This window comes from Passer montanus, unplaced genomic scaffold (assembly GCF_014805655.1).
Source record: "Passer montanus isolate IOZ18808 unplaced genomic scaffold, ASM1480565v1 scaffold180, whole genome shotgun sequence".
Lineage (NCBI taxonomy): Eukaryota > Metazoa > Chordata > Aves > Passeriformes > Passeridae > Passer > Passer montanus.
This window is the reverse complement of record NW_024365382.1, coordinates 155181-180859: the sequence shown is the minus strand read 5'-3', so window position 1 is coordinate 180859 and position 25679 is coordinate 155181. Positions and strand designations below refer to the sequence as shown.

At 40.4% G+C, this 25679-nt stretch overlaps 1 protein-coding gene across 1 annotated transcript in view; it reads right to left on the bottom strand.

The window, feature by feature from the left end:
* The window catches only part of JAM2 (junctional adhesion molecule 2), a 41730-nt gene that overhangs the window by 4412 nt on the left and 11639 nt on the right, over positions 1-25679 (bottom strand). Inside the window, exons 2-9 of the mRNA XM_039705633.1 lie at positions 13605-13670; positions 10845-10958; positions 9221-9373; positions 5978-6183; positions 3750-3852; positions 2210-2317; positions 884-899; positions 103-136 (exon numbers count right to left, since the gene is read on the bottom strand). Of these exons, the coding sequence (XP_039561567.1) occupies positions 103-136; positions 884-899; positions 2210-2317; positions 3750-3852; positions 5978-6183; positions 9221-9373; positions 10845-10958; positions 13605-13670 (800 nt within the window). The remainder of the gene's footprint in view (positions 1-102; positions 137-883; positions 900-2209; positions 2318-3749; positions 3853-5977; positions 6184-9220; positions 9374-10844; positions 10959-13604; positions 13671-25679) is intronic.

The window sequence follows — 25679 nt, the reverse complement described above, 5'->3', positions numbered from 1 at the left end:
GGAGTGAGGAGTTTGTGTATATATGGAAAGACATTACAGATCTAAGGAACTTTGAAGATATTTAAAGCTTTTAAAACACACTAGTGAACACAAAAGCCTTGCCTTTTCACTTGTAGATTGATAGTTCGTCTTCTTTCTGTTAACAGAGCAGGAAAGGAATATTGGTTAAATAGCGACTTTTCTGGTGCTGGGTTTACCCCTTTGGAACCTGATATATGAATGCATTTTTCCAGATTTCCAGAAATCCTCAGGGATTTTTTCCCCTCCTCTTAGAAAAAACTAAAAATAACAAATCCATTGAATGCTTTTAGATATCAGTCATTATCTCATAAACCACTGCCAAACACCTTCTCTAGCTCATCTTTCCAAGTCTTCCAGTTACACGTTTTGTCTAGCTCATGGCCAGAACTAAAATAGCTTGAGGAATTCTGACTTACTATTACAAAATTTGAGTGAAATAAATCCATATCAAAGTAATAGACCAGGCACTGTCAGAAAGTTTCTACCAGTTATATTTTTACAGAACACTTTCTGAAATGACTTGTAGATATGGATATGAGAGCAGTTCAGTTTGGTTCTGATTGTCTTTTGTCTAGTTTGAAGAGGAGACACATGAACAGCTGAGTTAGAAGTGTAAGCTGTAACTGTGTAAAAAGACACATCTCTGTGTATTTACCACAGTAATGTAATGATTCACTTTCTGACCAGCACACTGGTTTTTATTAAGGAAACCAGCTAGAGTGTAGAATCAGGTTTATCTCAGCGTCAAGAAAGCTATTGCACAAAAATCATGTTACAAAGGCTGTAAAAATCATTATAGTTACTAAATCATCTGAAATGTAAATGAGGTTTGCAGTGATTTATGTACTACTTGCATACTTACTGGGAAGAACTTTCCTCTGAAAAAGAAAGGAAAAAAAAAGAATTAGCACAAGAACAGTTTCCTTAGCTGTTTTAAAGTTCTTTAAAATAGTTATTCCTAGAATATTCAGCTCTTCAGTTTCTAGAAGGAGTTCCTGAACCAAATGTCTCTTTTTGGTGTAGTGAGTTTAGGCTGAAGAAAGATTAGGTTTCAGGTAGAAATGAAACTCCAAGTGAACTTTAACAAGCAGCTCTGTAGCCTCTGGTAATTTCAGGCAGCTGACCTTTTCAGACCCCAATGTTTGGCAACTGTTTTTGCTGTGTTTAAGCCTATAGGTAACCAATGTAAACGCTACAGAGAGGGTTGCTGGATGTCAAGCTTTATGCAACAATCCCTAAAAGCAAACTTTTTCCATGACCCAGAGGAAGAAGACAGTTAATCTAGTTTCCCTTTCATCTAAACTTAGTTGGTCAGGCACTGTTGACTAAAACAAGTTTAATTTTACTTTGGCTTTCTTAGGGATTCCTTATCAAAACGAGGGTGGAGGGGTTCCAAGAACCAGAGTCAGGCTCATTGCTTTCCCTAGGTTGTTGTTTGGCAGCCTTAAGCAATTGCGCAAACATCTCCACGTCATTTTAAAAGTACCTTTTGCAGTTGATGTTGGCACAATAAAAATGTCTGCACAAAATGTTGCTGTTTTAATGCTCTCCAGCTCTAGTACATGGAGTTAGAACCTTCATGGAAAGGAGGACATCATCAGAATCATAAAATCATGGAACAGTTTGGGTAGGAAGGGACCTTAAAGATCATCTGGTTCCAACTCCCTCACTGTTGACTAAAACAAGTTTAATTTTACTTTGGCTTTCTTAGGGATTCCTTATCAAAACGAGGGTGGAGGGGTTCCAAGAACCAGAGTCAGGCTCATTGCTTTCCCTAGGTTGTTGTTTGGCAGCCTTAAGCAACTGCACAAACATCTCCATGTCATTTTCAAGGTACCTTTTGCAGTTGATATAAAAATGTCTGCTCAAAGTGTTGCTGTTTTAATGCTCTCCAGCTTTAGTACATGGAGTTAGAACCTTCATGGAAAGGAGGACATCATCAGAATCATAAAATCATGGAACAGTTTGGGTAGGAAGGGACCTTAAAGATCATCTGGTTCCAACTCCCTGCCATAAGCAGGGACACCTTCCACTAGATCCAATTGCTCGGGACTCCCTCCAACCTGGCCCTGAACACTTCTAGTGATGGGGCATCCACAGCTTCTCTGGGCAAGAGAGAGTGTCATGGAAACACTGCTAAATAAAGACATTTTTTGACCCGAGGAAGGAGTGATTTTATTCTACTTACTTGCAAAGTAGCCCTTTTTTTGGGCATAGAATACTCCAAGGCCACACAGCACCATCACCAGAGCCACAATTACTACAGCCACAATGATACCGCTTACATTGAGGTCATCTGTAATTATAAAGCAGAAACCCTATGTTCTAAATTGTAAAAATTTCCACTGGCTGGATTTTTCCCTAATTACCACAGGCATTTTTGTGTCTATAGTTGGGCTTTGGCCCAAGATGCATAAGTTAATTAGTAACAACTGGATGTATTTAAGTAGTAAAAAAGCACTTATGTGCCAAGCTACTTTAATAGAAGTGCTTGGTACACATCAACTGCTTAGTTTGAGTCAAAAGTAAGGAAAGAATAAGAAGGACCAAGGGATACATATTCATTATCATATCTACCCCAGATAAGTATTACCCAAGTCATATGTCTCTGAGGAAAAACATCTTGAAGTCTTTCTAAGTGTTAAAGCAAGTTTTTTCATATAGTTAATTTGCTTAACACAACTGAAACAGCTGATGGCAATTGAGTTCCATTTCTAAAGAACTCTTCAAATGAGATTTTTGAAACGCAGTGATTTTTAAAAATTTAAATGGCAAGGCTTTTAAAATGCAACACAATAAAGCTGAGATGCCTGAAATTAAACTCTACACCAGGCTGCTAAAACATCTGGCGATTTTTATTTTGAAGGTGATGGTTTGACTTCAACCATGACAAAGACCACACCCATAACCTGATATACTCACTAAGAGCTTCAGACTATCATTCATTTTAGGGAAATCAAAATTATCAAGAAACAGAAACATTTTCATAGGTTTTTGTTATGTTTCCAATTATTTGGTTCCAAACTTTAAGCATATTTTAATATATGGTTGAGATTTTTACCCTAAAACTTAACAAATTTTTGTACAATTTAGGCTGACAGCAATTTAGGATTTAGTGCATGTTTTCAAAAAGTGATTCTATCTCAGTAGCTTGAGGAACATGTGCTCATAATCCACCAAGAATGCATTAAAACCCATGACACAGTGATTTTCAGCTAAGTTCCATGAAAGCACCATGTGGAACTTTGCAGTTCCATGTGCTACTTTATGGAACACTTGGACAGGATCTTCCCTGCAGTAGTTATTAGGATTTGTTACCATTTGCTTTCCTATGATATCTGCAAGAACCAGTTGTATATTTTGCAAAAGAACCCTCACACATTTTGGGTTATTACAGACTGTTAAGATTTCCCATGAATGAATCCTAAAAGGGAGGCTTTATGTAAAGAAAACACCCCAGTGGACTGGCACACTCTTCCGTAAGCCTTCCACAAAAGCATTTGGAAATATTAAAGTTCTCTTATGGCTGATGCTTTTCTGTAAAGTTCAGTGTTTAGCAATTGAAAAGCTAATTACTGCGATAAGGAACTTATTATTTCTCCTCCCCCAAATGCCATAATCAAATAAAAAGATTTCATTCAATCTGGTCTTAGATTCTTAGTTATACCAGCAATTACATAAATCCTGCTGCAAGACTGTTTTCCACCATACGTTTCTTTAACACATACCAACTTGCATTCGCTTCACTGAGCATTTCTGAGATAATCCAATCCCATTGGAGGCTTCACAGAAATACTCTCCAGTGTCATTCTTTGTAACTGTATTAAACAACTGTTAAGAAAAAGTCCAAAACCATTATCAGAACGGGGGGGAAAATCCCGTAGGATAGAAATTTTGACATGTCAATTTGTTTTAAACAAAGGAAACCCAAAAAACCCTGATGGCAAGTAAGAAATTCTGGTCCATTACAACCCTGTAACAGCTCCCTAGTCACATTCCCTGGTCCTTCAACTTCTGCATTTTGCCTAAGAGGTTCCTTTAGATGGACATTTAACTCAGTGGAGTGTATCTACAAAGAAATCAATTTTCAGTGGACCAGAGATTTCCAATAATATTCACTTTTTTAGATATGCTCTCATTTCAGAGTACCTGAAATCAAACAGTTTCTTCATTTTGTCAAAACAACAACCCCATTAACAGATCCTTCAAAAAACTTGACACATACGATGCATTGTCAACTGAAATTTTTCAGACGTAAAGAGTTGTTTGGGTCGTTCTCAACCCTCCAAAAATGCACTTTGTCTTCTTCCAACAGAGAAGTGCTAAACCATACTATTTATCAAATAATACTACTGTAAAAATGAAAATGAAATGCAAATGAGAGGGTAGCAGAACATCTCATCCCACCACAATAGAGCTTATCTGTTGCTTGTTGGTGCAATAACTCAGAACATCTTGCTCTCACATGAGCCTTGGTGAAGTAACTCAATCAGGACAGTTTATCTTGTAGTGAATTATTTCATCGCCATGGGATTGGTGTTTTCAGCTGACAGTAAACATCTTGCTGTGGAAGCAGATATGGAAAGACAGGCTGGAATTTCTGACTGACATACAGTTCACTTTACAAATTATAAAAGCTACATCATATCTTCACAAAGCAGAAATCTGCACATTCCCTGGAAATGTGTGGGGTCTCCCCCTCAAAGTCAGGGCCCCACTTTGTGGTTACTCTCCTGGGGGCTGAGTGTAAGGACTCTGTGTATGCTATCAGCAATTCAGAGGTAAGTTACACTGACTCCTAACCTATACTATTCCCTTGCTAGCTGTAATATAAGGTACCTTAATTTCATGCACTGTTTTATGTAATCTACTAGTAGTTCTTATATTTTACACTGTGTAATCAGTAACTGTTTAAGGCCTCTTGTCTGTTACTTTCTGCCAATTCAATAAGTAACTCATTTTATAACAGACCTAACTGTCCACTCTTAAGAACTTGTGAGCCAGAGCGATTTAGGTGCAGGTCACCTAAGTAGAGCTGCTGCAAAAAAATCTAAGCCTGAGGCAGGGCTTTTCTAAAGCTCTCACTTGATCTGTAACAAAGAGATGGATAGAAACTGACCTCATGACAATTCCAGTACTTTTATTTTCTTAATTATTAGACTTGTTAACGGTTTATTTTTAATGTATGCCATACTTCGATATTTTCAGAAGTGACCTGATTTCTATGATGAGCATTCAGAACATCTGAATGCTTAGTCATACTTCAGTTTCCATGTTTAGTTTTGCACAAGAATAGTGCTCTTAGAACAACTCTTTACTTCTGAAAAATCTCAGCTCCCTAAGTAGCATCAAGTTCTTTTGAAGGATCAGCTAATGGGGGAAGAATGAGAGAGACAGCCAGCTCTGAAGGAAAATAAAACCCAACACCACAACCCACGAAACAAACTACAACTAAAATGAAGAACTAAGCTTACTTACAGTCCCAAATCATCCCCTCTGACTTCACAGGTCCTGGATGGGAACTTGTGAATTGCACTGGATTTCAGAGATCCTGTACTGCCCTGAGTGCTGCACTCCCCTTGAAGTCTATGAAGCTACTATTCCAAATTTTAAGGTTCTGTCAAATATATCTCTGCTGCCATACTGAAACCTCATTCTCACCTGGCACTAGTTTACCAACTGACAAGGTAAAATTTGTCATATATTTCTAGATTCTCAGTTATCACTACTGCAGCCTTGTACCTCACCCAGTTGGTGTATCATTCAATGTCTATGGATTGTCACTGGTTTGAGACAGAAACCACCTTCTACATTTCTCAGCACATTGCAGCATGACACTGACCTCCAACAAAGACCCTGTGAATTTTTGGATTTAGACCCCCATGCATCACTTCACTGAACAGTAAATTTGGTCTCCTTGATAGTTATCTATGACAGAGTTGGTTATTAGACTTACCAGAGTGCCAGACTTTCTATTCATGGTGTAAGTTATGTTTGCTGCTCTAGCACTGCCTGTTCCTGTCTTCTCCAGCAAGGCAACACCATTCTTGTACCACTGGTACTCAGATGGAGGGGAGCCCTCAGTTTCCTTACAACTCATCTGCACGACCGTTCCTGTCATTGCGGAGCTGGGTACCTCACACACTGGAGTAGTCGGAGCAACTGGACAGTGAAATCGAACTTGTTACACATGTACTTATACTGTCCACGTGTCAGAGTCTGAAATAGTTCATGCCTCAAACATTGATATAAAATTTTGCCCATTATAACAAAAACTGTATAAAGAAGCTACAACCAAAGAAGACTCCCTGAAGATACCTGACTTGGACTTTGGACTGGAAGTCAAAGTGGTGAGATTAAATAAAGTGAAAACTCATTCTTCAATACCCTGAAACAAGTAAGTAAACAAGGAAAAGAATGTGAGCCAAACCCAGCAGCCGTGCTAAGAATGATCTCCGGCTTGCTCTGGGATGAGGAAGGCCGTAGCCTGTCACTGAAGGGGGAGACAGGAATGCAACATACACACACTGAGGTTCATGCAGCAACAGCCAGAGTTTATTGATGTGTGCCCTCTTTGTGCGGGCTTTGAAATTCCCATCGCTTACAGATATTATTGGTCAAAGGTCTTAACTCTGCTCACTGGCCAATGATATGGATGCATTCCTGGTTCAAAGGGATTGGCTGGGATCCCCTTGTTTGAACTTGAATTCAGCCTATCAACTTAAAACCTGGGCACTTGTTACTCCTTATTCTCTAACGAGCTAGGCTGGTTGAGTTGGTGTCTCTTATGGCCTAATGATCTGTGCAGCTATAGACCAGCTATAGCTGTCACAGTAGCCTACTGGCCCATTTGCTGGGAGTGGGTTTGCACAGATTTCCCCCCCAGCCAAGGTGGGGGAGGAGGTTTTGGCGTGTTGTAACCTCTGCACAGGGGCAGGGAACCCATCCTCCTTACACAACCTGGCTATGGAACCCCCTACCTTGGGAAGGCCACATCCACAGGACATTCACGTGGGAGGCAGCTGAGGGGGTGCCTTAATCCATCAAAGGCCCCCTGAAGTGCTCATTCAGAGTCATTCCTGAAGCCTTGTACCACAGGACTGCACGTGATGCAACAAACCCAGTCTGTTGTAAGAGACAGTGGCAAACTCCCCCTGCCCCCCAAGGGAGAAGCCTGGATTTTCCTACCTAGCCTGAGTGTATATTAACCAATCAGATTCTGTGCTTTCAGTGGGGACCTTCACCACCAAGAAGACCAGCTAGAGAGGATCAGTGAAACATCACTGAGATCTCTGGAGTGGTGGTAAAAAAGAATAATTTTCCTTATTCTGTCCCTGTTACTCTCTGTCCCTCCCACCTATTTCTTATTTCTCTCTCTCTCCTTCTCTCATATATTTACTATTAAATGAACCCATACTACTGTCACTGATATATGGTCTCATTTGCGCCTTGATTTGGGCAGAGGCATTTCTAAGAACTTTACTAATGGGATCATGACAACATGACAGCAGTCTGACAGTCATTGTGAGGAGGTGAGCACTTGTGCACGTTTGATAACTACCACATCAATGAAATGAAGTGTAGGAGAAGGGCTGGAAGGCACAATCCTGCTACTGAGAGCACAGTAAAATTTATGAGTTGCTAAAAATGAAAGAGGTGCTTACTGCCAGCCTTCCCCCACCATATGCTGTGTCATCCTGTCTCCAATCTGCTCATTTTCATCCAACCCCAGAGAGTTTGTTTCACTTTCTTTCTTGTGTGCAACCTCTTGTTCACAGACAGAGATGGGATAACTTGGAATCTGTAGTCCAGCAATTGGCCCCTTCCCTACCCTAGTATTTAAAAATGGAAGTGAGGAAGAGCAAAAAGAGGTTTTGTATTAAAAGGAGTAAATGTTTGAGTAGTGAATGTCAGTAACATTCACCGAGACATCAGCAGTCATCATAGGCACTTTATAAACCCCAGTCTGAGGAACAAAACTAATTGTTTACTACATTCCAGTTTAAATTAAAAATTAACATTACCCCACACATATGCAGGAGAACTGTTTGTTCCTTCTCGTATGAAGATGAACATCTCTTTTTTGATTTTTAATATGTGAACAAAAAAGAAACTTATTTTTTTAATTTTTTGGTACTTAACATTATATAGAGGAAAAATAATGGTGAAGAGGCATCCATGGAACATTTAAAGAACAACTGACACCTTAACTAGTATTGATAATTTTTTCTTGGTTAATTTTAAGATAAAAAGCAGAAATAAAGAAAACCAAATAAAATACTAATTCATATTAACTTTCAAAAAGGTTAGTAAGCAACACATGCCCTCCCCCCACCCTTTCTCCTTGGCCCTTGAAGACTTCAACTTTAAATTAAGAAGGCACATTTAAAACAGCAAAGCTGTTGAGAAAGTAGAAGAAAGTGGGGTTACCTCATTGTTGATGCTAATCAGAAGTTCATGCATTTATCATCTTTTATGAAGAACTTATAAACTTTATGTATAATTTTGAATGATCAATTATTATTAGTTTTAATAGGACAAATATAGAATCTACAAAAGCAAGTATTTTCTTTTGTCCCTGTACAGCTAAAAAAGGAAAACTATTGGCCTCTACCACTCATCTAGTGCAACAAATTCCAAACCCAATGTGAGAACAATGTGTTCAGCATTCACTTTTCCATCAATTCCTTAACTGGGAAAGAAAACAAAGACCCACAAAGAAAACTGCTCCCCAGCAGGCACCACCATCTCTCCTCTAAATAAAGTCCACTGATTGTCAGTTCTCTGGCTGTCATTGCACAAAAACTCTCTCCTTCCAAAACCAGGACAAGACTCTAGCATATTGGAACGAACTTCTGCTTATGAATATTTGATAAGTGTTGACAGATGCTGACTTTCCAGTGCCAAACACCATGATCATCTTATCCAGATTCTCAGTCACTGAGCGACTTCAGTTTTGAGAACTGAAACTCACTTTGATTTAATAAAACCCTAGTTATGTCCCTTTCTAATGCAAGTGTGACTTTTGCCAAGCTGTTTTGTGATGTTGTAGAATGTTCATGTGCAAGTGTGTTTACAAACCCAGCTGAAGAAGACCCAAAAACCCAGCAGCCACACACTGTGTGGACAACCCTACCTTCAACATCCCAACACCCCACCATCCAGTTTCTTTAAAAAGCCTAAGTAATAAAGTTTGTACCCAATACTGTGAGAGTAATAGTAGCCTCTCCCAGGCGTTGCCCCTCTTCACTCTTGGCACTGACTTCACAGCGGTAGGTCCCGGAATCCCTTCTAGTCACGTTCCTAATTCGGATTCCTGTATTCAGCATCTCTGCTCGGCCTTGAAGATCACCTTTAGGGAGAACAGACAGAGAGGTTTCTGCTCTTTGCTTACAGATTCACAGAATCACAGGATGATTTGGATTGGAAGAAACCTTGAAGATCATCTGGTTCTATCCTCATTGCCATGGGCAGGGACACCTTCCACTAGACCAGGTTGTTCCAAGCCCCATCCAACCTAGGCTGGAACTTCCAGGGATGGAGCAGCCACAGCTTCTCTGGGCAACCTGTGCCAGTGCCTCACCATCCTCACAGGGAAGATTTCCCTTTGCATATTTCCTCTACATATCTAACCTAAATTTCCCCTCTTTCAGTCTGAAGCAAATATCTGTGGCTCATTGGCTTATTCTGAAATCATATACAATTTATTGATATTTTATATGAAACTATTGCTCATTTGTTCAGTGTTAGTTACCTATCAGAAAAGAGCAATATGTAATCCCCTTCTCAAAACAGTATGAACCTTCCATTTAGTCCAGAAAACCACCCTCAATTCAAAAAAGCTCCACCTGCCATACATTATCCACTTGGAAGATGGAATGCATTTTTCTGCAGGTGTTTCAAGAAAATATGTATAGCAGTAGTAAGGTGACTGAAAGACATCCCTTTTCACTAGAGACATGGCAATCACTGACTTAATTACCTTAAAGAAAAAGTTGCGAGTGAGACCACAGCAGAGTATTTGACATTTTAACTTGGCAAGAAAAAACTTGATGGATTTAGCAACAATACTGCCATCAGACTTCTAACAATGAAGAATTTTTTTTAGTTCTACAGCTTATTATGAAAGTTACATGCACACACAGAAGCATGAGTTCTAGTGTTTCTCTAAATTAAATACATGCAGGAAAAAACCAAGTTCATCAAGGTCAACACATCTGCAAGCTCTACAAATTAACAAAATCTCTGTGCTTTTATTTTACTTCTCAACCTTAATTTATTGCGTACAGTGTGACAGAGACCCATATGTTCTCCAACACACAAAGCTTAAGTAAGTCCTTTTCAAAACATGCAAAGAGAAATTCTACTTCTGAAAAGAATACAAATAATTTATAATATACAGCTGAGTTTATATTTTATGTATATAAAAAATGCTGCATTATTAATATCTAAGCCTCCTGCTTTACAGGAGGCTTCAGAAACCTCTTTTTAGGATAGGAGTGCAGAGCCTGCAGTAGTTTAGGGGAGTTTACATCCACATGTAATTTCATTGTTGAAAAATCCCAAGGAATCTGCAGTACCATTTTTCTTAGTCTTTAATTTCATTATATTTAACTTAAAAGGTAACTAATAATTGATGATTTTATAAAGAAATGCCCTTTTTTTTCCCCAGAGAAGAATTCTCTTTCTCAAAATGACAGCTCTTCTATATGAACAGTCAAGAGCCTTCTTGTTCAGTCTTATTCTTGATGTTGTTCCCCAAGAAAGAGCCAATAGCTATGCTAGAGAATGACATGTTAAACCATCTGTTTGCAGTACTGTACCTGTAAATTCACTATTGTAGTAGACAAATGAGACTCCTTGAGGTTGGATTTTCTTCCACTCTATTCTTAAACTCATCCCTTTTGAAAATTTGTGTTTGCAACTAAGAATAGCCTCTAGAGGGAAGAAAAAAAATGAAGACAAAAGGGAAAATTAGAGATTTTAGTACTGTGTTGGTATACATTCAGGCTCCATGAAATTCATGTTCATCCTTCAAAAGAACTTGTACAGTCAGCAATGGCCAGATCTACTTCTCGAAGTGATGCTTCTCCAGATTTACAAACACAGTGGGGAAAAAGAAAACAGTAATTTTCTTATACTTCAGTGGCTTTTGGGTCAAACTTCAGATGCTGGGGATTCCCATGCTGGATAGGGTTTATTACTTTCCCCATCTAACATGGGAATATCTACTTTGATTTTTTATTACTACCTTCATTTTAGTTTAAACATTTCTGAGCAGATCACCCCTAAAATAAGGAACTCTGACCTTGTTATAAACATATTTTTTGAATTACCATTCTGAGTCCAGTATCAATAGCTTTTCTGTTTAAATGTATAACTTAATCTGTTTAAATGTATAACTTAATGGAGATGAAAAATATTCTAGTAAGATGGTTAAAGAAACAAATGCAATATAGACCTTGCTACCTGTAAGCCATTAATTTTCCAATACAGGCCACAATATCCTGAGCAAAAGCCTTTATAGTTTTGACAAGGCCTGTCTAGCTTCCATAATGCAAACATGCACTGCTCAAACACAATCAACCATCATCCTCCTTTCCAGCCTAAACAAATGAGGCTGGAAGGCAATTAAGAGCTACAGACAGATCTACTCCCTTGCCCTTCAGTCTGATTTCCTAGGTCTGCTCTGAAAAGAAACAAAAACCCAGACTGGTAGCCTTGGTGATACCTCACAGGGGAAAAAAATATCCAGACTTGAAAGAAAAATTGAGGCAGGAGGGCATTCCTTGCCAGAAACATGTTACACGTGCACTGGCTGTTTTGAAAAACATACTGTGCACTCAGGAAGTCTGAGGTTCCTGACTTCAGGTTGAATGTATGGGTGGAGGCTTCCTGAATCTTAAGATTTGCTAGTTTCCTTCCCATTTTGTTTTTGTATCCTTCCAACAAAGAAAAACCATCATTCAAGCTCAGCTTGCTTTTGCTACTGGCCTTGTGACAGCTGGCTTGTCAGATGAGCTGGTCTCTATTAGCTGACACAGAGACAGCTCAGCTGAAGTGTTCTCAGCTGAACAAGTCACCTCTGTCTCAAACGAGCTGCCCCTTTCTTGCATGCCACATGTTTTTGTTTCAGAAAAAAACCCCAGCACTGATGCCCACCCACTAATCTTATTCAGAGAAAAGGAATGGATGGAAGAAAGGGAGTGTGCACAGAACAGAGACAACATAAAATAAAATTGTCCTTAGTTATAACACCCCTCTTCTGCTTTTTCCCATAGTAATGGAGTCAGGGAGAGGTATTTTCCAGACTTGCATTAAGGTTGGTCCACAGGATACTGTGCATCAGCACTGGTACTGCTAGGCCTGCAAAAGCCCTCTGGAATCTTGGAGAGATCTGCACAATATTTAATTTGGATTTACATCTGGTCTGGAGGCTATCATTGGTGATAGAATATCTCAAGTTGGAAGGAATGTTAAGAATCAGTGAGCCCAACTCCCTGCTCCTTGCAGAACTACCTAAAACAAAACCATGACTAGGAGTGTCACCCAGATGCTCCTTGAGCTCTGTCAGGCTTGGTACCATGACAACTCCCCTGGGGAGCCTGTCCCAGTGCCTGACCATCCTCCTCTACAGTAAGAGGAGTTAGAGGAGAAAAGGAAAATGCATTTCAGACCAGCTGCACTCAGTGGAATAACTGTCTATGGGCCCCACCATCTCTTAGTGCTGCTACACAGGGAGAATTTGGCTTGGCATCTGGGCTGTGCTAAACTGATTCCATTCAACGTACAAATAGCAAAAGAAAAAATGCAAGCCATATACCATATAAAAAGACAGAACTTAATCAAGTTTTAATATTAGCTGAAGCATTTCTCTCTGCTTTTGCCTGCCTTGAGCTCTAAATGCATTCTGTCAAGACAAGAATACCTAACAGAAGTCCAGATGACAGTTTTAGAGATGTCTAAAATATCTGATTATTACCTCAAGAAGTTGAATAAGGTTTAAAGCTCAGAGAACATGTTTGTTTTTTTTTTTATCCCAAATTCCCACCTCTCTCCAATCAAATGAAAAAAAAACCCAAAACAACAAACCCACATAATTCACAAACCTCACACAACAGTACTCCCCTTTCTCATCTATCCAGCAAACAGGTTTTCCTCTTTGCCTCTGTAAGCTCTCCACCCCATTATTGGAAGTAATTTGCTATTTTATATATGACATGTATATATATACATATATAACTATGTAAACAGCCATTACAGCTACTGACAAGTAAAAATAGCCATTAAATTATTGTTACTTACAATTAACTAACTTATATCTGTTCTCTCTAGTCCCTTACTTTTCTGTCTTGTAAGATATTTAATGTTTCTCCTTTCCATCAGCTCTCATAATATTGTGTGGAAGGAAACCAGGCAGAAGTTACAGGACTGACAAGCAAGTCATAGAACCACAGAACAGGGGAGGTGGAAAAGGATCTCTGGAGAGGAAGAAAACCTCAATAGCCACCCAGCTTCTGTATACATAGTTTGCATGTATTGTGTGTATATTAAAAATTACCACAACAATGCCCATACTGTACCTTTAAACTCCTCTGCTTTTACATTTTTGTTATCTGTTTCAATGGAGATTCCAGACACACCAGGATCTGCAAGGGGACAGCAAAAAAAGACAATTTAGCAATAAACATTTGTGACTTCACATGTGCTTTGGCAGCTTCAAGCAATATTTCTGAGACCTCCTCACACTGTACAAGTTAGACATTGCCTACAAGAAAGAGTACAAACTAAGAGCTAGACCAGGGCTGGCCTTGAACAGTTCATCTTTTTTCTTCAGGTTCTGGCATCTGTAAAAAATAAGTAATATTTCTTTTTTTACAGTGGCATAATGATATTTGCAGGTAACAAGTTCTATATAAACAGTAAACATTTTATACTATGGCAATGTCTGTTTATAACTGGGGAGGCATCTATTAATCCGTAAGTTTATTTTCCATAACATTCTTATTACAAGTCATGCATATCTTCTGAAGAATACCACTTACAGATTCTACAGGGTAAAAAATATGTGCAGTAATTGGCAATTATGCCAAATTCTTCTTGAAATGGGAAGGAAGACAATCAAGATTCATCTAGTTTTAACTCAAAGAAAGAAAAACATCCCCATACACTCTTGGACATCTCATTGTTGCATTCCACTAAGGGGGAACTGCAGGGAGTGGTTCTAAAACAGATGGCTGAGGATGGAATTACGTGAAACGAGGCAGGTATTATATCTGAGAACCATTTATTGGTAGTGAAAAGTGTTGCAGTTCGTTTGAGGGGGCTCCCGTACTAAGGAAGAATAGAAAAGACAGAAAATGAACAAGGAGAAGGAAAAAGAATGGGGAGAGAAAGAGAGGGGGCTGACTGAGAGAAAAAATGGGTTTTACCACCAAAACCTTAGAGTGGGCCATTGACATCCCGCTGTCAGGTGGCGTGGGCACGCTCCCTGCCTCAGGGAGCCTTTGGCGCTCCCGGAGCAGAGGCACAGCTCCTGCATAAACAGGCAGCCAGACACACCACAGGCTTGGAATGAACCGTACATTTTCAATGAGTGAGACAGAGCATACCATTTAACTAAAATGTAACACCACAATTCACCCTTTTTTTGTTAGAAAGAAAAGATAAAAAGAAATACGACAATTAACAATTTAAAAATGAAGCAGTAATTACACAGTTTCACAGCATAAAAATAAATACAATTGCAGTGAGGATTATGTTTTAAACAGCCCATTTGACTTGATGTTTGCTTTCGGTGGTAGGCAGCAAAGATAAAATGGGCATTTAATTGTAATAAAGGGGTTATGTGAGTCCATATTGCAGATTTTTAAACTATTTTAAAGCATGGGCGAGTGAGAACCATTTATTGGTAGTGAAAATCATGTTGCCCTATTAAGGAAGAATAGAAAAGACAGAAAATGAACAAGGGGAAGGAAAAAGAATAAGGAGAGAAAGAGAGGAGGGCAACTGAGAGAAAAATGGCACCAAAACCTCAGAGTGGGCCATTGACATCCCGCTGGCAGGTGGCGTGGGCACGTTCCCTGCCGCGGGGAGCCTTTGGTGCTCCCGGAGCAAAGGCACGGCTGGCTCCTTCATAAAACGAGCAGCCAGACATGAGGTGAGAGGGCTCGGGCAGGAGGTGCAGAACCCTGGGCAGGGTCATGGTGGAGACGGTGGCGACAGGCTGGATCAGCAATGCAGAGTTGGAAGCAGGGACAAGGCAGGCAGGGAGATGAAGCAAAGAGAGCATCGGGCAGGAACGCAGGCAGGATGGGCGACAGCTTGAGCACAGGAGGGAGATGAAGTGGGAGGAAGTGGTCAGCAAGTGCCCAGCCCGGACAGCAAGAGAGCGAGGGCAAGCAAGGGCCAGTGAAGGCAAAAAAAAGATAAAATGGGCATTTAATTGTAATAAAGGGGTTATGTGAGTCCATATTGCAGATTTTTAAACTATTTTAAAGCATGGGCGAGTGAGAACCATTTATTGGTAGTGAAAATCATGTTGCCCTATTAAGGAAGAATAGAAAAGACAGAAAATGAACAAGGGGAAGGAAAAAGAATAAGGAGAGAAAGAGAGGGGGGCAACTGAGAGAAAAATGGCACCAAAACCTCAGAGTGGGCCATTGACATCCCGCTGGCAGGTGGCGTGGGCACGTTCCCTGCCGCGGGGAGCCTTTGGTGCTCCCGGAGCAAAGGCACGGCTGGCTCCTTCATAAAACGAGCAGCCAGACATGAGGTGAGAGGGCTCGGGCAGGAGGTGCAGAACCCTGGGCAGGGTGATGGTGGAGACTGTGGCGACAGGCTGGATCAGCAATGCAGAGTTGGAAGCAGGGACAAGGCAGGCAGGGAGATGAAGCAAGGAGAGCATCGGGCAGGAACGCAGGCAGGACGGGCGACAGCTTGAGCACAGGAGGAAGATGAAGTGGGAGGGCTGGACACAGGAAGTGGTCAGCAAGTGCCCAGCCAGGGATGGGGACAGCAAGAGAGCGTGGGCCAGTGAAGGCAAAACTGGGGGCAAAATAACCAGCTAGTCAGGGCAAAATGACAAAAAGCTCCAAAGCTTTTCACACAGTTACTTTTATACCCCCTGGCTCCTCCCAAGGTCTGCAATGCTGAGGGGAGGTCATTGGCCCAGCCCAACATTCCACTGCAGCCCATTGCCCTTTCACCATCTGACTGGAGAACCTCTCTGGAGGTCAGTGTCCTTAGTGGTCTCCTACTGACTGCATATTTTATGTGAGATGGCTGCCAGGAAAAGTCTCCCGGGAGACGGGGCTTTCCATCTTCTCCTAGCTGCCTCCTGCACTTGTACAGCCCCTCCCCCCACACCTCTGGTAATTTCAAATAATATTAAGACAGAGCTCAAAATTAAATTGGTTCCTCACACTCATGTATTGGGAACACTGAAATTCCAGAAAGAACAAGTGAAATAACCACTAGATCCACATCAACCTCCACCCAGCTACCAGGAGTTGGGTACAGGTATTACAATTAATCCACATCAGGCTAGCAAGTGCTTAACAACAACTGAACACAGTTCTTTACAGAGGTGTACTTTTGGCTTGGTTAAAAACAATCTTATTTTGACTGATAGAAACTAGGAAAATAACAAGATTAGATGTTCTTAAGCACACAGACCTCCTTCATCCATCCATCCATCCATAAATTATTAATTTCCCTTTCCCCTGCTTAATGGGGAAAGAGTTGCACACCCCCTAGCAGATGAATATCTAGTCTTGACCTGTGGACAGAAACAAATTAACAATCTCTTGATTCTTATGGCTTTCTTGTAAGAGTCGATTACTTTTGTTGAAGTTAGTGCCTCACTTCTGCCTTGAGTGAGTCCATTTGGGCTTTCAGTGCTCAAAGTTTTGTTTGTTTGAAGATATCATCATAGAATCTCAGAATGGTTTGTGTTGGAAGGGATCTTTAAAGGTCATCTAGTTCAAGCTCCCTACAAATGAGCAGGAACTTCTTCAACATGAGTAGGTTGCTCACAGCCCTATCCAGCCTGACCTCGAATGTTTCCAGGGATAGGGCATCCATTCTATATTTGGGTAATGTGTGTCAGTGTTTCACCACTCTCTCTGTAAAAACTTTCTTCCTTATAGCTAGTCTGAATCAACCCTCTTTTGGTTTAAGCCATTACCCCTTGTTCTAACCAATAACAGGCCCTACTAAAAAGTTTGTCCACTTCTTTCTTATAAGTCCCCTGTAAGTACAGAAAGGCTGCAAGAAGGTGTTCCCAGAGCCTTCTCTTTCATAGGGAGAACAACCCAAATTTTCTCAGACTGTTTTCACAGGAGGCATGCCATATCCCCATGATCATTTTAGTGGCCCTCTGGACTTGCTCCAACAGGTCCATATGCTTTTTGTGCTGGGAGCCCAGAGCTGGATGCAGCACTTTAGGTGGGGTCTCACCAGAGTCAGGCAGAGGGACAGAATCCCCTCTTCCCTGCTGCCCATGGGGCTTTGGATGAGCCCAGTACACTGGGGGTTCCTGGGCTCCCAGTGCACACAGCTGGGGCCTGTCCAGCCTCTCACCCACCAGCACCCCCAAGTCCTTCTTGCAGGGCTGCTCTGTTCATCCCCAGCCTAGACTAATACCAGGCGTTTGCCTCGCCCAGGTGGAGCACCTTGAATTCAGTCTTTTTAAATCTCATGACATTCCCAGGGGCCATTTCTTGAGCTAGTCCAGGTCCTTCTGGATGACAATCAAATCTTCAAGTGCGGCAACAGCACCACTCATCTTGATCTTGGTGTCATCAGCAAATCTGCCGAGAGTGCACTTGATCCCTTTGTCTGTGTCAATAATGAAGATATTAAACAGCACTGATCCCATACACCATAGTACCCTATCACAGTTTTCTTCTCAATTAAAGATCATTCCTTATAGTTTAAGTCCAACACAACAGAAGGAATTCTTCATTCATTCTGTTCCTATGGCCTTTTCCCTCCTTAATTTTCTAGAGTTTTTTTCAGCATCCTTTAGAAATACAAATTACAGTTCTACAGATGTCTATAACCACTGCCTCTGAGTCATGGAGCAACACTCAGAAATGGTATCTGAGGCCCTGGCACTGTAGCAAGAGTTCAGTTATTCATTCACTGTAAATTGTGGTGCGTTGAACTTGGGTGGCTGCTGGACACCTACACGGCTGCTCTCTCACTCCTCCTCTTCAACATGACCAGGGAGAAAATAAGATTAAAACCTCGTGGGTCAAGAGAAAGACAGGAAAGAGAAAGTCAGGGAGTTTAGTTAGCAGTTACCATCACAGGCAAAACAGACCAAATTTAGGAAAAAATAATTAAGTTTACTGCCAGCTTAAAACAGTAGTTGTGGGAATGTGCTCTTCTCTGCTGCTCCTTCCTCTGCATGCTCTCCCCTACTCCAGCATGGGCTGCTTTCTATAGGTCACAGTTACTGCCAGGAACCTGCTCCAACATGGATTCTCTGTGGTTCTTTCTTGCTATCTCACATCCCCTTCCAAATACATGTCCAACAATTCCTGTGTCTAAAAGAACACAGACTCACTTGACAGTGTAAAGTGAATTTTCATGTGTGCATATTACCAAAAGATCCAAATTGTGTATAGCTATCCTGTCTGTAATGTTTCAATTTTATCCACTTTATGTTACCCCAAAAGGTATAATCAGAAGTTTATAATATGAAATAAATAAGACATGAAGAATTCTAACAATGACATTTACGTACTCTGAGAATACTGAAATAGCAAAAATATATTTGCATTACAAATAGAACTTGGAAATTTTTTCCATCCCTCCAAGAAAGAACACTTTCCTACTGAACTTTAAAGAAAGAAATTTCTAAAATCCTCTGTATAAGCCCCCTCACACCCTGTTGAAACCAGAGAAGGAAACCATTTCTCCAACTCCTCCCAAAGCAATAATTTCTCCTGCAAGTCCATACACAGCCCAGCTCCTTTTTTTTTTTTTTTTGTTCAGGCTAGGTCTAGAATAGCCTGGAATTAGTTAGTATTTTCTTTTTAACCTATTAGGTCCTATTTAGATTTATGGGGAAAAAATTAACATGTGACTTCTACCCAAACCATATTTCTAGAACAATATCCCTCTTGCCCCCTCTTCCTCCATATTCTAGATGCCAATAGTTAACAAATCACATTTATCTATTGAAATAACATCTTCCTTCATGACAGGGAGGAGCATTTTATTCTCATATTCTAGATGCCAATAGTTAACAAATCACATTTATCACATTTATCAATTGAAATAACATCTTCCTTCATGATAGGGAGGAGCATTTTATTCTGAGACTGTTAACAGTTAACAATTGATAACATTTCAAAAGCAAACCTTTCTAGGTGTCCAACATGTAGGAAAACAATTTATAAATTATTGTCTCATCAGCCTTTTCTGTGTGGACACAAAACAGCTCTAGTACATGCAATTCACCACTGTATCACATTCTCTGTTTCATGGGCCTGGAAATTTCTCTCCTCCTCATTAATACAGGTGTCATGCAGCTCACTGTCATGATGAAAATACTCACAGAATATGAAGCCACAAAAGGAAAACACATTTTATGACTTCCGTGGCAGGACCATGGTATTTACTTTCCACTGAGGAAGTCATTACAGAATTACTTTGCATGTTTTTTATTGGGAGCTTGCAAGTGCACAAAGTCTCCATATTTACCCTTACATCAAGGGATTCATAGAATACATGAAGATTCTATTGTACAATACAGTTAAGTGGAAAATATGAGAAAGAGGGGGAGAAAGGGAGAGAAAGAAATTCAACATACACACAGCCCTCCTCCTCACACACACAAACCACACAGATACATGACCCTTTTCAAGAAATTTAAGAGTTCAAACAGTAATGTAAGGTGGTGCAGAGACAGCTGACTATATTAAAACCATTATATATTCTGATCAAGCAGAAAGATAGGAGAAGTCCTTAAAGCTAGAGCATCTCTTCCCTTAGACATCCTTCAAGAAATGTCTGTGCCAAATATTCAGAATCCAAGTCTTCAGCTTTGGATTTTAAATCACCATGTAAAGAGCAATAGCAAAAAGATAACGTATTACTGTACCAGTAAACCTTTTATTCAGGCTACTTTTTAAAGACCATGAAAAAAGAAAAGAAAAAAAAGAGCTGCTTTTACATGTCAGTAGCTATGTTTGCTGAGTAAACTCCAAAAAAACACACTTTCCATTTGATAAACACTCACAGCTGTAAACTGAAACTACTAGCTAGATGAATCATTAAGGAAAAACATATTAGTCAAATCAAATCAAAAGAAACAGTGTGCCTGGAAGAAATTACATGAGAACAGAACCAAAACAAAGTTATAAGTACAAGAGAAAAAACGGTCTTGCATTTGTTTTGCCAAGTTCTAAACAACAGGTGGTCTAAAACAAAGTTTAACAAAGGGTTTCTGAGGATACTGTAAATTTAGGAAGTCCACTATCTCAAGAATAAAGCCAATTCTCTTACTGAAGTCCCTGAAAGAGAATAGGAAACCAGACATCTGTTTGGTGTTAGCATCCTTCAGACGTGACCACTTCAGGGTAAAGCCTCAGCTACACGATTAGGTGCTGATGCAAACTTCTGAGCCATGGAACTACCCACCACAAGGCACTCAAATGACACCCGGAGTTTTGTCATTGTCATGTCATTTAAGCACACCTGTTTTGGCTCCCTTTTTGCCATACTTCACATAATTCATAGAATCACGAGGTTGGAAGAGACCTTCAAGATCATCGAGAACAACCCATGCCCCAACACCTCAACTAAACCACGGCACTGAGTGCCACATCCAGTCTTTTTTTAAAAACTCATCTAGGGATGGTGACTCCACCATCTCCCCAGGCAGGCTGTTCCAGCCCTGGGCACTGTCCAGCCACAGTGTCCCCAGCCTACAACACTTCAGGGGGTTATTGTGGCCAAAATGCAGAACTCAGCACTTGGATTTATTAAACGTCATCCTATTGGACTTTGCCCATCCATCCAACTGATCCAGGTCTCTCTGCAGAGCCCTCCTACCTTCCAACAGATTGGCACATGATCCCAGCTTAGTGTCATCTGCGAATTTACCAGGTACTGAGGTCAGGCTAACTGGCCTTTAATTAACAGGATCCTCCTTCTCTTCCTTCTGAATGGGTGTCACACTGGCCAGCTTCCAGTCATCTGGAACCTCACCAGTGAGCCAGAACTGTTGGTAAATGATGGAGAGCAGCTTTGCAGGCTCATCTGCCAGCTCCCTCATCACTCTGGGATGGATTCTGTCTGGTCCCATAGATAATGAATATCCAAGTGTCTCAGCAGTTCTCTAGGAAAAGTAGCCTACAGACTACATAGTCCATAAAAGGGAAAGGGGAAGGAAAAGCTGCCTACCTTTGGCCAGGATTAGTTATGAATTATCAAAAAACACCCAGACTAGTAACTCCCATTCTTTTTAGTAGTTCAGGATGTGGCAACTACAACCCAAAGGCTACCAACCCTGCTTAGAGTGGCATCAGCAGGCTGGACCACGTTAACTCTGACAGTTGTTGACAGGCACTCAGGGCTCAGGTGCACCACTCTTCCCCACCCACACACCTGTCAGGGTCTGTGTTAAGCAGTCTTCCCCTTCCCTAAGTTCTGCTTGGTGAATGCCAACCTCCAGCAGGCATGCTGGAGAGAGACTGGGAGTATTCACAGCTGGAGTATTCTGCTGGAGTCCCCTGAGCTACCCAAAGCCCTTAACCCATCTCTGAAACTGGTGGTTTAGGCATCAAAATATAACCTGAAATAACTGGAATAAACTCAGCTTCATTATGTGAAGCCAATCACATGTCAGTATGGTCAACCATGTCCTTCCCTGCTTTTGGTGTAGGGATCTGTGGGAGCATGGCAGCAGAAAAACCTGGGGCTGTGGCCTCCACCCCAAAGGTGCTGGGCTGGGCCCTGTCGTGGGTGCTTTTCCAGATGCTTCACACAATAGTGTCATTTTATCTCAATTTGCCTTAGGTGGTTTAACCCACAGTTTGGGGTTTGCAGTCAGGAAGCCCATCCAGGGTGGGCTTTGCTGGTGCAGTGTTGTTATACACCTTTGCTATAATAGGCAAAAGTCTTTCATAAAGATGTTTAAGCCATAAACCGTAGCATTTCAGTCTCCAACAAGGTCCCTTCAATCCAAACCATTCTGTGACCCTGTGATTAAGTTAACAACATAAACACAGCATCAAGACCTCAAATTTTGAACAACAGCTAGAGGAAGTTATCCCACATCACTGGGGGGAAAATAGGCAAAAGAAACTCAATTTCAGTCACTCAGTTACCTTAATCCTCAGCTTTGTGGGGACTGTTAAGTGAAATCTGGAAAGCCAGCACATTCGTCATGGTGTTTTTAGTCTTAGTTTTCAAGTTAAGAAAAAGAAAAGGAAAAAAACCCCTTTAAAGTAAAATAACAAAAGACTTTTGTTAAGACTTTTGAAGTTTTCAGAGCCAATTATCTAAAGTTATCAGTGGGAGTCCTAAGAATTTAAGGTCATGCTAATAGTTAATTTAATTTTAGAGCCCCAAGGACAGCTGGCTCTAGAAACACAAAACTTGAAGTGCTTGTAGAGAAGAAAGTGGAAGGGAAAAAAAGTCAAGTGGCACAGGGCAAGAAAGCAAGAGATTATTTAGGTCAGCCTTTCTGAAAAACTGAACACAGAAGTACAACAATTCTAGATAAACTCAACAGTCTCCTAAGCTTTTCTTTCAGTAGTCGCCAACACTGAAAGAGTACTGCATGAGAAGGGGAAATACAGAGGAAAAAATGATAATGTAATGTTTTATAATCAATGATCAAAATGTAAAATTTAATTCCCTTCAATGTTAATATTGCTTCCTTCTTTTCTACTCACACAGAAGAGAGGAAGGGCTTGAATGCACAGAATGTGCAACTTGCAAAGGTTCAATGTAGCATGGAGTTTATTCCAACAGAGAGACATCACAGAAAGCATATGCCGTTAGCCAAATAAATATTTATAGCTCACACTTTTACAAGTCTCCAAACACCAGTACTCCTCTTGTCTCCATGGCAATTCGGAGGGAGCTTCTGCAAATGGGGGATGGGGGTTTAAACTAGTCAGGCTCTCAAAAAAAGGCTATTTTCCAGCCACCTCCTGGTCCTGCTCAGCAATGGTTTCCACAGCAACTCATTGGCAGCTCAAAGACAGCTTGCAAATGCAGTGAGAGCCTATAGCTGCTTCAGCTGTTGCTTATTTAAAGATGCATCAAGATGCTGAGAACCTGTGTCTAGTGCCACCATTTTTCAAAAGACAATGTGAATAGGCCATTGGTGTAGAAGCCCCTTACCACTGCTGTCCCACCCCCCTCATGTCATACAGCGCAAAGCTGAAGCTGAACAAACAGATCTCCCTCTGCATTTCTAGGGGTAACAATCCAGCAGAAGCACTTCCCTCTGCAAAAACCTTGTGAAACTGCACAATGTTACTAAATTTGCAAAATAAAGCTTGGTAACCAGTGCAAACCAGCGTGTTCCTCTGAAGTCAATAGCACCAAGATTGATTTACATCAATTGTAAAATCAGCTCTGAAACATAAGAGAGTTGGAAAACCAGAAGAAACAAACAATACCCCACCACTCCCCAGATGAGCACAACCATTCTGGCCCCCAATTTGTGATAAAGATCTCTGAAGTCTCCTACAAACTTTAAGTGACTTTTGCTGGAATTGCCAAACAATTTGGACAGAATAAACACTTTCATGAAGTCACCTAATTTATAAACCTATAAATACACCCACTATTTACCCTAAAATCCTGAAAACAGATTTTGTTTACTTTCAAACTGTATCAACCAGTATTATTTACAATTCCAGTATACTCCTTATGAAACTGGAGTCCTTGCTCATTCAGAACCAGTGAAGTCAGACAAGTTCCCTTACTGGAGGAGCATGTTTCCAGATGTTTAGGAGGAACACCTTGACAGTATAATTTAAAATTGTTCTAAGTAAATACATTAGTAAAGTGAGGAGGTGTCTCATGCTGTAGTTAGTCCTATTAATTTAAGCTGGAACCAAATATCTTGTGCATCATAGAATCATATAATGATTTGGGTTGGAAAAAACCTTAAAGATCATCCAGTTTCAACCTGTCTGCCATCCTCAGTTCCTCTCAAATGGATCTTCTCAACGCTTTTTTGATTAACCTCTATATTTCTACAAAACACACTGCAGAGGATGAGTACATACAACACCGTATTAAATTCTGGCTTCTAAAGGTACAAGAGTAGCTAACTAACCAGAATTGTGCACAGCAAACATCTCAAATAGCAGGCAGGATAGCTAATTTGGCCAAATACAGACAAATGCCTCATTTGCAGCAAAGTATAATGAACAAGTCAGCATTGCCACTTTATATCCCATTATGTTTCACCAATGAAGGAGATAAAACATCTGAAATAGTTTAAATTTTTTAAACCCCCTTCTCTCTGAAGCAAATATTGACCTAGAATATACTTCTATATACAATGTGTGTAAGTCCTTGAGGTGATTTTTTAAAATGGCGTTACATATGCTTTTTCTCATTCAAATTTTGCTGACTTTGGGACACAACACTATGACTTCATTCTATTTAGCACGCCCATTAAAAAAAACCAAGCAAACAGGTCCTTCCAACATGGGTAGGCTGCTGTGTAAATATTCAGCAAGGGTCTTGTGCTTTTGCTGACTTTGGGACACAACACTATGACTTCATTCTATTTAGCATGCCCATTAAAAAAAACAAACAAACAGGTCCTTTCAACATGGGTAGGCTGCTCTGTAAATATTCAGCAAGGGTCTTGTGTGATGAATTTAGGATTTCTGAGATGTTTCCAGTAACTGGGGATGGGAGTGGTGGTTTCACTTGTATAAATGTCACTTGAACCATGAATTTTAGGACTGCATCCTATCAGGCAGCACTGAACTTAGTTTTTAAGCTTTTGTCATGGTTTCACTTGTATAAATGTCACTTGAACCATGAATTTTAGGACTGCATCCTATCAGGCAGCACTTAGTTTTTAGGCTTTTGTCCTCCAGACAAAAGACCAGGTGCTTTGCCAGTATAAGCAGGGAACATGATTACCAGTTCTCACAGCTAAAAGAATATGGTGAACCCTTCCTAAAATCCAAATGCAATGGCCAAATTGCTCATCCCATTTTCATTCACAAGTTCTTTTACATTGCCAAGGTTGCTCAATAGTCCCTTCCTGGCAGAAGCAAATAAAGCCATGTTTGATGACCAATACCTTCAATCGACTTTGTAGTTTACAGTATGAATGCATATTTTTAACTTTAATTCTACAGGCCTTTAATACATAATTTAGTTTTTTAATGCCAAATTTCATAGAAACATCTTCTGTCATATTTGAACAAGACAAGCTCTTCTAATTCCATTAAGGCTAACACATACCAAGAGAAGCTACAGCAAACAGATGTTTTTCACACTCAAAGGAGAAGGTTGATTAGAAGAAATCCTCCGGAAGGTAGAGCTAGGAACAATAGGTCACAGTATAAGAGATGCCAAGTTTTCCTTAAAGGGGACAAAGAAAATTAAAAAACCCAAGTACAAAACACTACAGTCTTCATCACAGTAAAAGCTAC